The sequence below is a fragment of the Bos mutus genome, chromosome 2, assembly GCF_027580195.1.
Source record: "Bos mutus isolate GX-2022 chromosome 2, NWIPB_WYAK_1.1, whole genome shotgun sequence".
Classification (NCBI taxonomy): Eukaryota; Metazoa; Chordata; class Mammalia; order Artiodactyla; family Bovidae; genus Bos; species Bos mutus.
In genome coordinates this window covers 122364168-122376860 of record NC_091618.1, presented here as the reverse complement: position 1 = coordinate 122376860, position 12693 = coordinate 122364168, and the positions used below count along the sequence as shown (strand labels likewise).

The following is a 12693-nucleotide window of genomic DNA, read 5'->3' as shown; positions in this document are numbered from 1 at the left end:
GGAGCCTGGCGGGCTGCTGTCCATAGGGTGGCAAAGAGGCAGACACAACTGAAGCGACTTGGCACACACGCATGCATGCACTTCCAAAGTGACCTTGATCAGTTTACTTGAGTTCTGCACCTCAGGTTTGTTCTTTCCTGTATGAAATGATGGTGATAACTGCATAGCAGGGTTTTTAAATATGAAGACTGTAGGTAATATATTTAAGACCTAAAAACTACTGATGTGTAACAGTGCTAAAGGAATTCAAGCTGTAGACTTGAATAGTCCATTTACTTGCTGGAGACCACATATCATGTTAAAGGAATATTTAAAACCCTCTTTCTTCTTAAATCATTTTTATTGCTGATGCCCTTAGTATTTTTTTAATCACTTGCATCCCCATTTCATTCCTGTATGTCTACTAGGTATATTCTTTTTTAAAGTTGTTGCTTTGGAAGTTAATGATAGTAGTAATTTCATGAATTGTAGATTGAATGGCCTATTTACAGAAATACAAGAATTAGAGCTTTTTAATTTTTTCTACCATCCCCGCTCCAGGTCAATTGTTGGAATGACTATGTATAATCAAGCCACACAGGAAATTGCAAAACCATCAGAGCTTCTAACAAGTGTAAGAGCATACATGACTGTACTCCAGTCAATAGAAAACTATGTGCAAATTGATATTACAAGAGTATTTAATAATGTTCTTCTTCAACAAACACAACATTTAGACAGTCATGGAGAACCAACCATTACAAGTCTGTACACAAATTGGTAAGAAACATATTCAGAAATTTGGAATGATAAAAAGTTTCTTTGTAATGAATGACTTACAAAAGTTTTTTAAATGGATTAATGCTTGTTCATGTTATTAGTTAACTTTAAAATTATATGCAGTAATGTATACCTTAATAAATTTTTAATTAAATTCTCCAGTTGCAAATTTACTCTTCTCCTTAGGTATTTGGAAACTTTGTTAAGACAAGTCAGCAATGGTCATATAGCTTATTTCCCTGCAATGAAAGCATTTGTGAACTTACCTACGGAAAATGAATTAACATTTAATGCAGAGGAATATTCTGACATATCAGGTGAATAATACTCTGGCATATTTTAGAGAATGAAGAAACCTTGATTCTTTTGGGTTTTGATTCCATTATGACTATTTTCATTCAATTATATGGATAATCAAAAATTAATTTTAGACTTACCTAGGCCTTTATGTTCTTTCTTATTTTAGAGACTTTTCTTAGAGTTTTCAATTAATAATTTGCTTCTTAAATTTTTTTTTTTTGTCAAAGTATAAAATTAATTCCATTTCCTTTCAGAAATGAGATCATTATCGGAGCTGCTTGGCCCATATGGTATGAAGTTCCTAAGTGAAAGTCTTATGTGGCATATTTCATCACAAGTTGCTGAACTTAAGGTAATACAGTTTTTATTGATTTGAGCTTTAAAATATTTCAAAAATGTGAACAAACAAACCTAGAGTGTTAATTATTTTAACCTGACATAAAGTTGTCATGAAATGAAACTATATGAATTTATATGAAATTTATAAATTATGCAAAATTACAGAGCTAGCAAGTTCTTTCAGTAGCATCTTCATTTGCTTCTGTTTTACAAATGATAAAGCAGAAAGCCTAGGGAGGTGAATTGACTGGCTAAAGGAGACTGAAACTCAAATTTCTTGACTGTTAGTCGTCTTCATTCTGTTGTATTGTGATGCCTTTCTTCCAATAACCATGTTCAAAGTTCCAGCCAGTCATCTGTTTAAATTTGTAGTTTGAATGTATTACTTTCCACAGATTCCAATATAAACATTGTTAGGTTTATTGTTTTTTTTTTCTTTTTAAAAACTTATTTATTTTTAATTGGAGGATAATTGCTTTATAATACTGTGTTGGTTTCTGCCACACATCAACATGAATCATTCATAGGTATACCTTTGTCCCCTCCCTCTTGAACTTCCCTCCCACCTCCCACTGTTTGTTTGTTTTTTTATTATTATTATTAGCCAGTCTTTTAAATTATCTTGTGCCTTTTAAACTGGATGAAAAATGTGCATAGCATTTTAATAAACATGTGAAAGAGCTGAAGCAATGTTTTAAGTAATTCTAGAAGTCTTGTAAAAAGATATCAGGGCTAAAGTGATTTATACTGAATGAGTCTATATAACAGCTATCTAGTTTTTTAAAGAATTTAAATTTGTGCCACCAAAATTTTTGAATTTACAGACAAAATAGGAAAGACACGTTTAAAAATACGGCTTTTTCTTTGTGAAAGTTTTTTGGTGGTTACTTGTGCCTTCTATTTTAAATTACTTAAGAATATGGTGTATAGGATTAATAAGTAGCTGGCATTTCAGGTGTAGCACCCGAGAAGTCTAAATGAGGTCATCTGATTTACTGAAAATTGGGCAGATAGACAGGTGAAGTCAATTCCTGCAAGATTAATGTTTTGCTGAGTGAGTAGGGAGCAAGACTCAGTATAACTAAAAGGAGAGGCAGTATTACTCAGTGGTTAAGAACGCAATCTTTCAAGTCAGGCTATCATGGATTTTGGTCCTGTCACTTAAGAGCTTTGACTTTGGGTTGAGAATCACTTTAAGTGATAAGTTTCAGCTGCTTAGGTACTCAGCATAGTCCCTGACTTACAATAAGAACTGAGTAAATATTTTAGTATTCATCATGTCATTATCCTCTCACACTTCTTTAAAAGAAAGATCTGCAATTCTTGGCTAGAAATCAGCCTTTAGTTATTTTATAATGTGGATTTTAAATGCACAGATATCATACCTTATATAGTTTTAAATACACAAACATTGCACTTCTAGTTTTGGTGCTTTGCTTGCTTTACAAACAGTGTAATTCTTACTTATTAGACTAATCCCTCTGTAAATTCATGATCTCTTTTCCATCCTCCTGTTCTCTGGCAGCACATCTGTCATCCCAGTCTACTTTCTTCTGCTCCTCTCAGGATGAGATCATCGCAGAATTATGGTCCAGTTATTTAGCTTTTGCTAACTGTTGTTTGTTTCAGACACTTCCAGAACTGTTAGTGTTTTTATTGTTTCTCTGCCATTTAATGTGGCAGGTTAAGCAGTATGATGTGATAATAAAAATTGGCCTATACATACCTGTGAGAGTTGAAGGCATCTGATGTCCTTAACAGTGTTGTCAGGTGCCAAGAGGATCTGGCCTTCCACTTTTTCTCACATTTTTTCACTCTTCATCCCAGCTGGCCTACTTGCTGTTGTGTCATCTCAAAGTACTGTTCCCTGAGATACTGTCTTATGTATCTATGTATCTATGTAACATTCATATATTTTTCAGTTATCAGAATATCCTTTCTTGACCACACTTTTTAAAAATAACAACCATTACTTTCTGTTCTTTTAATCTAGCTTTATTTGTGACCTTTCATGTCATGCATCTTATGTCACTTTCACTAGAATAAAAACTTAATTAGAAACTCTCTTAAAACCTTGGTGCTAAATTAATGTCCAGCAGATAGAGGTGCTTGGTAAATATTTGTTGGGTTCAAAAATAAAAACAGGTAGCTTTCCTGATTTTTTACTGTATTCTAGGACTTTTCTAAGCTCTTTACATGTATTTTATTAACTCCTTTAAATCCTTAAAACTGGTATTGTCCCTATTTTATAGATTAGAAAAGTAAAACCAAGAAAGATTAACTTGTCCAAGCTGACATGCTTAATATATAACTAAATAAATTTGATCTATATGTAGAGTCGCCCTGACTCCAGAGCTTATACTAGTACTGTGCTCCACTGTCTCAAAACATGAAAGAGATCTTAACAATCACCTAACCTACTCTTAGCTAGTGCAGAAACATACATTTTTCTAGGTGGGTGAGTTGATCTTGAAAATGAGGCAATCTCATCAATTACTCTATATTTCTATTTATGTTTATATCTAAACTTCCCTGGTGGCTCAGCTGGTAAAGCATCTGCCTACAATGAGGGAGACCTGGGTTCAATCCCTGGGTGGGGAAGATCCCCTGGAGAAGGCAGTGGCACCCCACTCCAGTACTCTTGTCTGGAAAATCCCATGGACGGAGGAGCCTGGTAGGCTACAGTCTATGGGGTTGCAAAGAGTTGGACAAAACTGAGCGACTTCACTTTCACTTTCATATCTAAATAGTAATTTTTGATTGGCCCTTACTGTTAACTCAAGAGGTAGAGACTGCCTGTAATAAGATGACCCTTCACATGTTTAAAGCAGTTTTTAATATATTGCATTTCTCTTCTAGTCTCACTCTCTTTTGTCACAAATTCTCTTGTTGGTGTTGCTTATAGAGAATAATGCCTAGAACTGAGAATAAACTTCAACTACAGATCTGATTAGTGAGAGTGCACTTACTTACCCTGGACACTGTACTTACTAGATAATGTGTAGCATCAGCACTTTATGTAGCTATAATACCATGCTGTTTTCAACTTGGAATCAGATACCTTTTTTTTTTCCCTTTCTCTTAACCCTTCTTCCTCCTCCTTCCTCCCCCCTCCCCTTCACTCCCCTCTTTTGTTTTCCTACAGTAACTTGAACCATGGCTTCCACATCTGTGTTTTTTTACAAGGTTGTTGTTCAGTCACTAAGTTGTGTCTGTCTCCTTGCGACCCCATGAACTGCAGCACGCCAGGCTTCGCTGTCCTTCACTATCTCCCAGAGTTTACGCAAACTCATGTCCATTGTGTCGGTGATGCCATCTCAACATCTCACCCCTTCTCCTCCTGCCTTCAGTCTTTCCCAGCATCAGGGTCTTTTCCAGTGAGTCGATTCTTCATATCAGGTGGCCAAAGTTTGGAGCTTCAGCTTCAGCATCAGTCCTTCCAGTGTATATTTTCAGGGTGATCTCCTTTAGGATGGACTGGTTTGATCTCCTTGCAGTCCGCGGGACTCTCAAGAGTCTTCTCCAGCACCACAGTTCGAAAGCATCAGTTCTTCAGTGCTCAGCCTTCTTTATGGTCCAACTCTCACTTCCATACATAACTCCTGGAAAAACCATAGCTTTGACTAGATGGACCTTTTATAAGATAGACTTTATTTTTAGAACATTTTATGTTCACAGCAAAATTGAACAGAAGGTGCAGAGATTTTCCATACATGCCCTGCTTCACATGTGCATAACCTTCGCCGTTATCAACATCCTCTATCAGAGTGGGTACATATTGTCATCATCAGTGAACCTACATTGACATACTATCATCACCTGAAGTCCCAAATTTACATTAGGGTTCTTTCTTGATTTGTGCATCTTGTGGGTTTTAACAAATGTATGACATGAAAGTCACTCATTGGTGTCCAACTCTTTGCAACCCCATGGACTATAGCCCACCAGGCTCCTCTGTCCATGGGATTCTCTAGGCAAGAATACTGGAATGGGTAGCTGTTCCCTTCTCCAGGGGATCTTCCCGACCCAAGGATCAAACCCAGGCCCCCGCTTTGCAGGGGACCATCTGAGCCACCAGGAAAGCCCGGGAATACTGGAGTGGGTAGCTGATCCCTTCTCCAGGGGATCTTCCTGACCCAGAAATCAAACTGGGGTCTCCTGCATTCCAGGCAGATTGTTAACCAGCTGAGCTACCAGGGAAGCCATAACAAATGTATGTTGTCCTTTCAGATTGACTTTTTTTTTAATTTATTTTTTATTTGAAGGAAAATTGGTTTATAATGTTGTGTTGGTTTCTGCTGTACAAGGACACAAATCAGCCTTAATTATACATACACCCCCTCTTTTAAGCCTTCCTCTCCTCCTACCATCCCATCCTCTGGGTCATCACAAAGTGCCAGGCTGGGCTCCCTGTGTTCTTAGCAACTTCTCACCAGCTATCTGTTTAGTAAATGACAGTGTATGTATGTAGCTACTTTCTCCATTCATCCTACTCTCTCCTTGCGGACTCTCATCCTCAAGTCCCTTCTCTACATCTGAGTCTCCATTCCTTACCTGCAAATAGGTTCATCAAAACCACTTTTCTAGATTCCCTATTTGTGCATTAATATACAATATTTGTTTTTCTCTTTATGACTTACTTCACTCTGTATAATAGATGCTAGGTTCATCTGCCTCACTGGATATGACTCAAATGCATTCTTTTTTATGGCTGAGTAATATTCCGTTGGATGTATGTACTACCTCGTTATCTATTCATCTGTTGATGGACATCTAGGTTGCATCCATGTCCTGGCTATTCTGTAAATAGTGCTGCAGTGAACATTGGAGTACATGTGTCTTCAGAATTGTGATTTTCTCAGGGTATATGCCCAGTGGTGGGATTGCTGGATCATAGTAGATTTATTCCTGTTTGTTTGTTTTTAAGGAATCTCCATGCTATTCTCCATAATGGCTGTATCAGTGTAACATTCCCACCAATGGTGTAGGAGGGTTCCCTTTTCTCCACATCTCTCCAGCATTTATTATTCATAGATTTTTTGATGATGGCCATTCTGACTGGTGTGAGGTGATACCTCATTGTCGTTTTGATTTGTATTCTCTAAAAATGAGTCACGTTGAGCATCTGTTAATCTTAGTATATACAAGACATACAGATGGTTTATTGGCCATCTGTATGTCAGAGAAAAGTCTGTTAAGGTCTTCTGCCCATTTTTTGATTGGGCTGTTTGTTTTTCTGATATTGAGCTGTATGAGCTGCTTATATATTTTGGAGATGAATCTTTTGTCAGTTGTTTTATTTGCAGGGTTTTTTCTCCCATTTCCACCCATTCTGAGGGTTGTCTTTTAATCTTGTTTATTAATAGTTTCCTTTGCCCTGCAAAAGCTTTTAAGTTTAATTAGGTCCCTTTTGTTTATTTGGTTTTCCACATCTTATATTTTGTATGATACTGTTTTTTAGACCTTTATTATTTTCATAATTTTTCTTGTTATTGTTCATTATTTTTGGATCTTTTTTGAGTTCAGATTTTTCTCATGGTCTCTTAGTAATCTTTTTATAAACTTAACTGTCTTAGCTATGTCCTTAATTGTTAATGTTATCAAGTATATTCTTATTCTTTAAAATAAATGGTAAAAGCTGATGTTTTAACATTTCTCTTTTATATCTCTGAGTGACAGTATTTTCTTAGATATTAAAATTTAAAGTTGATGTAATAATACTATAAATAATGTTGACTTCTTTTTGAATACTATGGGTTTTCTGACTCGAGTGTTATTTCTTGGCTGGGTTCTTTTTCAGATATTTGATAGTATTAAACCTGAGTTTAAAAGCTAGTCAAAAGAAACTTTTTGGGTAAGAGTTTAGATTTATTATCTTTGGAGATATATCAGTGTGAGTTAACTTGGGTTTCTCATTAAATGTAATATACCCCAAAACCAAGATGGTTTATAATACTAAAACTTTTTTTCTTTAAAACTTCTGATTTTAGTAATCTTCTTTGTGATTTTCCTTACTTGACATAAGTTTTCAGTTTACCTTCATAAAACCTTGCATATTTTATTAATTGTAAGACTTTTAGAAAAACTACATGGTTATGTTTTGCTGTTTAGGAGCTTTATATTTTTATTTTTTTGCTTCTCAGCACTAAATCATGATTTAGTTAAGCATTTTTCAGAAGCGTTCTTAATGTGGTCAGCCATAAATATGAAAGCTTTACATTTCCAGCATTGTGCCCGTTATCATTTAGATTTCTGCAAAACAAAGCTAGTCCTAAGGATTTAGTTATCTGGAATTGCACAGCACTTTACAGTGGTTTTCTTAGAGATCATTCTTACCAATCCCAAGTTGTAATTCAGATTTCTGTGAATGTAACCACTTGTGTATTATTAAGAACTGGAGGTATTATTCATAACTTTGTTTTCTCAGCCTCGGTGTACTGAGGCCTACTTAGTGTGTATTCTTATATTTTATTCTATAAGAAATATTATGGTCATAATATAATGGTGTTTCATATAGACAAGTTCAGTTTGTTTTACACTGTTGTATTTTATTGAGATAAATCTCCTCGTACTTGTTTATCAGTGCTGATTCTAATTTTATTTTGCATTTTCAGTGTCCTGTAAAATTACTTTGCTTAGAATACTGAGTTTATAAAATTATATTAATAGAAATAACACAGATTTTTGCTTCCAGTACAGGTAGGCTAGATTATTTAGGTCAGTTCTTACCTTAAGGACAACTTTTTTTTTAAAAATGGAGCTAGATAGAGATAGGAAGAAAGGAAGGAAGACAGGCATCTTCTAAAGAAGAGCTAAAAAGACAGTGAGGTGTTTATTTCTAGACCTTAGTTCCCCAACTAGGGATCCAACTTGTGCCCCCTGCAGTAGAAGCTGGGATCCTTATCACTACACCACCAGGGAAGTGCCCCTGGAAGCCACTTTTGATGTGAAGACATTTGCTAATTTAGAAGTAAGATTTGTAAGATCCAGCTGTAGTCTTGGTGGTCTTGTGGAGCAAGGAGCTCTATAATCAAAACCCAAGACAAAGCCTACCCAAAGTGGGAGTGGAAAGGAATCCTGCTTAATTTGTCTTTCACCTTCTTTACCTGATATTCCTGAATGTAGCGTCCTCTTGTCAGCATCACTTGAGAAGTTGGGTGTGGAAGATGCCCCAGACAGGCATATAATGACCCTCTTGTTATCAAATCGAAGTCTTCCTTTCTATGCCACTGCCTACAATTTCTGAGCCCTCCCTGGGTTCCAAGGCTTCCATTACTTGCCTTCTGTGCTTTATCTCCCTTAAAAGAACTTAACTACTCAAATTTCTCACCTCTACATATTCTTTGCTCCAGGTTTCGTCTTCTAGAAATTTGTTGGGCTGTCTCATTAGGTCTTGTTTCCTCTATTGTTTCCTTTGTTATTGTAGATTTATGCCTTTTTAATTTTTTTCCTCATTTCAGTGGATTTTTGGAAGAAGCAGAGTTTAGACATATATAGAGATTTTTCTACATTTAATCAGCATTTCATGAGGTTTACATACTTGTTTGAACATTTTTATAGGAAAAATTACAGATAGTGAATCAAAGAGTATGAATATTTACATTACTTTCTGATATTATCAAATATTCTTTGGAAAAGATTGTTAACTCACACTCTGCATGTTAAAGCATATTGGTGCCAATATAGCATTTTAATCTTTTTTGAAATTAATGAGTACATTGTTTTGGGAGATTGTAATATTTTTAAGATAGTTCTGTAACTTTTTAGCTTTAATTTTCTTTTTTTTTATATTTAAACTGACATAAATATTATGTGGCTGCATCTTCTTTTTATCTTTAAGTGTACATTAATTGACTTTTAGTTTCTGTTTTAGCTGAGGACCTTTTTGTTTCAGAATAAGTTTGTGGGCCAATAAAATAAATTTAAGGAAAAGTTTCTTTGTATTTAATGTGAAGTCGCTCAGTCATGTCTGACTCTGCGACCCCATGGACTATACAGTCCATGGAATTCTTCGCTAGAATACTAACGTGGGTAGCCGTTCCCTTCTCCAGGAGATCTTTCCAACCCAGGGCTCCCACATTGCAGGTGGATTCTTTACCAGCTGAGCCACCAGGGAAGCCCCTCTATATTTAATGGTTGTGAATAAATCATGTCAGAGACATAGTCAACACTATGCATGTGTACTAATGATAAAACGCATTTATTACTTTCTGTAGAAGAAAACCAGTCTGCATTCCTACTAAAATTCTTGGGGTGTTTGGAGTTGTGCCCATCAAGTCAATTTCTTCTTCCAGTCCTGCTAGAAGAATTGTTTTGACATTTTACAGATCATTTCTTCTGTAGTTCTTCAGAGTCCTAGAAGGTGTTTTTTTTCAAATGAAGTAAGAAATTTAAATATGAATTGTGCCAAGAATTCAACACTTTAGAACAGAAAACCAGCATTTTTTTTTTAGTAGTCTTGATTTGTTTCACTTGATTAATCTCAGGTTGTTCCATATCATTTAGTTACAATTCCTAGTATTAGTTTTCCAGCTTTGGGGCCCTTTGTCAGAGATAATCATTCATCATGGCTTTAAATATATAGAAAACTCTGTTTCAGGATGCAATTGAGAGAGAGAAGAAATTTATATAAACTATACTTTGTCAGGAAGAGACATCATTAGCTTTTCAAGAGTAATGTGCAATTAAATACTTTATGCTGATTGTTTTTAAAGTATGGTATCCAGATCAGCAGAGGCAGCCTTGCTTTGAATCTTAATTAAAAACGCACAATTTTTGGTTCTTCCTAAGACCTGCTAAATTAGGACCTGTGGGGTTGGAGCCCAGCAAGTCCTCCAGATCATTCTGATGCACGCTGAAGATCAACAACCATTTCTTTAGAGTTTAAGAACATGGATTTTAAAATCAGACATACCTGAATTCAAATTCCACTGTTTAATATCTGTAACTTTGGGCAAGTTACCTAACCTCTCTGAGCCTTAGTTTTCTCAGTTGTGAAATTGTGGACTGTCACCTTCCTCATTTGGATCAGGGTAAATGGGATTGTTTGTAAATTGCCTAGTAGAGGAAGTTAAAAATGATCACCGTATCTATTTAAATATATACTATTTTGTTTTATTGATTCTGAAACAAAATTACCCTATATTAGTATTTCTGAAATTATATGTGTCTTATATGATTAGAAAATATTGTGTCAGTTTAATTATTAGAGTTTTTTTCTTAATGACACATAAAATAATGGTGCATTTAAAACTCAATGCTGTCTGTGATTCACTGATACATGATATTATGTTCAAGATGTATGAACACTGTCGAGCTTGGGCATATATTTGAGTGTGTATTGACTGATGAGACAAGTATTGAATTGGCCTCAGAGAGAGCAGGCAGTGTCTCTAATTAGACACTGTAGAGGTTGAATTTAGCAAACAGTTGTGACTGGAACTGATCATCTGAATATGAGTAAAAGCAAAAATAATCCAAAGTGTAACATAAAATTCATACTGGTATAAGAAAAATTATTTTTATAGATTTTCCATATAGTCTTTTTATGCTTCCCTTAAATCTCTTATCATCGGCCATTGGTTTTTAACACAATTCCTGTGGCATTTTAACAGTATGCTTGCAACATCTCCAAACCTAGACCTGCTGAGTTGACATATCCAGGCTTTCCAAATATACAGATCCATTATTTCTGCCAGAATAAAGTTAATTATATTTTTTAGTTATAATTTTTAAATGAAATTACTTTTTCCAGTACTGCTTTTAAGAAAAGAATTCTTTAATGAGTTGTACTTTTCTTAATTAACTATCCTTCACTCCCTTCCCTCTCTTCCCGTTTCTCAGTGGTCTTGGAAGAGGAGGTAGATGTTGACATTTCTGTTTAGTGCTGGGAAACTTTGCTCTGTTTATAATTTTTATGAAGTGGTACCCTACCCCTATGGTTTTCTCCCTCTGTTTTTATGTATATCATCCAGTGATGAGCTCTAGGCTATCTTTAGCCAGCTTTAACTTTAGCAAGTTCTTTTTGTTTTGGTTGGAATTTATTGCTTTCTATATCCACTTTGGTGTCTGCTTTTTATTGTAGGTGCTGTACTGTGTCTAAGCATAAGATAATCCTTTATCCTACTCCTTATCTTTATTGCTTTTTCCTGAACTCCTCCCTTTTGAATTTGCAAGCTGAAGGAAAACATTAATTTTATTTAATTTTAAGATTATTTTAATGAAAATAACAAAAACAAAGCATAGAGCATCTGGATTTTCTGTATCGTTTTTTCTACTTGCCAGTTGTAATTACCAAGCATGTTCTTGTCTCATCAACCATAAGGAAGTCTGTGCCTGACCCAAGATCTTTCTTTTCTTGTTTTTTTTTTTTTTTTCTCAGAAACTTGTGGTGGAGAATGTTGATGTGCTAACACAAATGCGGACCAGCTTTGACAAACCCGACCAGATGGCTGCCCTCTTTAAAAGATTATCGTGTGGGTAACTCATGCTTTTTATAAGAATTAAGAAGATCCTGAAACTCAGTCTTTATTAGTTTTTGCTCAGATGTAAATACAAGTAGTAAGTTATGAAAAGCATTCTTCACTAGAACATTTTAGCAGTGAAAGGATCTTTTAAGTGAATGGCTTATCTGTTTCATAATTTTTTTTTACCATACTCTTAGTATCACATATTAAATATTTGATATCATTATCAGTTAACTCATGAACCCATTAAATAAGTTAATCTACATTAATTTAGACCAAAGGAGATTGAACTTTTGGGTCTGTAACTTTCTAAAAATCAGCATTATTGAGATATAGCTTGTATAAGTAAAATGTGCATTTTAGTGAACGAGTGTGATGGTTTTTGACAGATGTATACATCCACATGGGCTTCCCTCATAGCTCAGTTGGTAAAGAATCTACCTGCAATGCAGGAGATCTGGGTTCAATTCCTGGATTGAGAAGATCCCCTGGAGAAGGAACTGGCAACCCACTCCAGTATTCTTGCCTAGAGAATCCACATGGACAGTGGAGCCTGGCAGACTACAGTCCATAAGGTTGCAGGAGTTGGACACGACTTAGCAACTAAACCACCACCGCCATACATCCACATAACCATTACCACAGTCAAGATGTACGTCAGTCTGTCAGTCAGTCAGTTCAGTCGCTGAGTCATGTCCAACTCTTTGCAGCCCCATGGAAGAACAGTCTCTTCACCTCAGAAAACTCATGATTCCTTGTAGTCAGTTTCATACCCCTTGACAATGACTGATCTCATTTCTATCACCATAGAAATGATAAATTAAGATTG

At 35.5% G+C, this 12693-nt stretch overlaps 1 protein-coding gene across 1 annotated transcript in view; it reads left to right on the top strand.

Moving 5' to 3' along the window:
- The window catches only part of NCKAP1 (NCK associated protein 1), a 105827-nt gene that overhangs the window by 74940 nt on the left and 18194 nt on the right, over nt 1-12693 (top strand). Inside the window, exons 21-24 of the mRNA XM_070359272.1 lie at nt 541-759; nt 946-1076; nt 1314-1411; nt 11780-11873. Of these exons, the coding sequence (XP_070215373.1) occupies nt 541-759; nt 946-1076; nt 1314-1411; nt 11780-11873 (542 nt within the window). The remainder of the gene's footprint in view (nt 1-540; nt 760-945; nt 1077-1313; nt 1412-11779; nt 11874-12693) is intronic.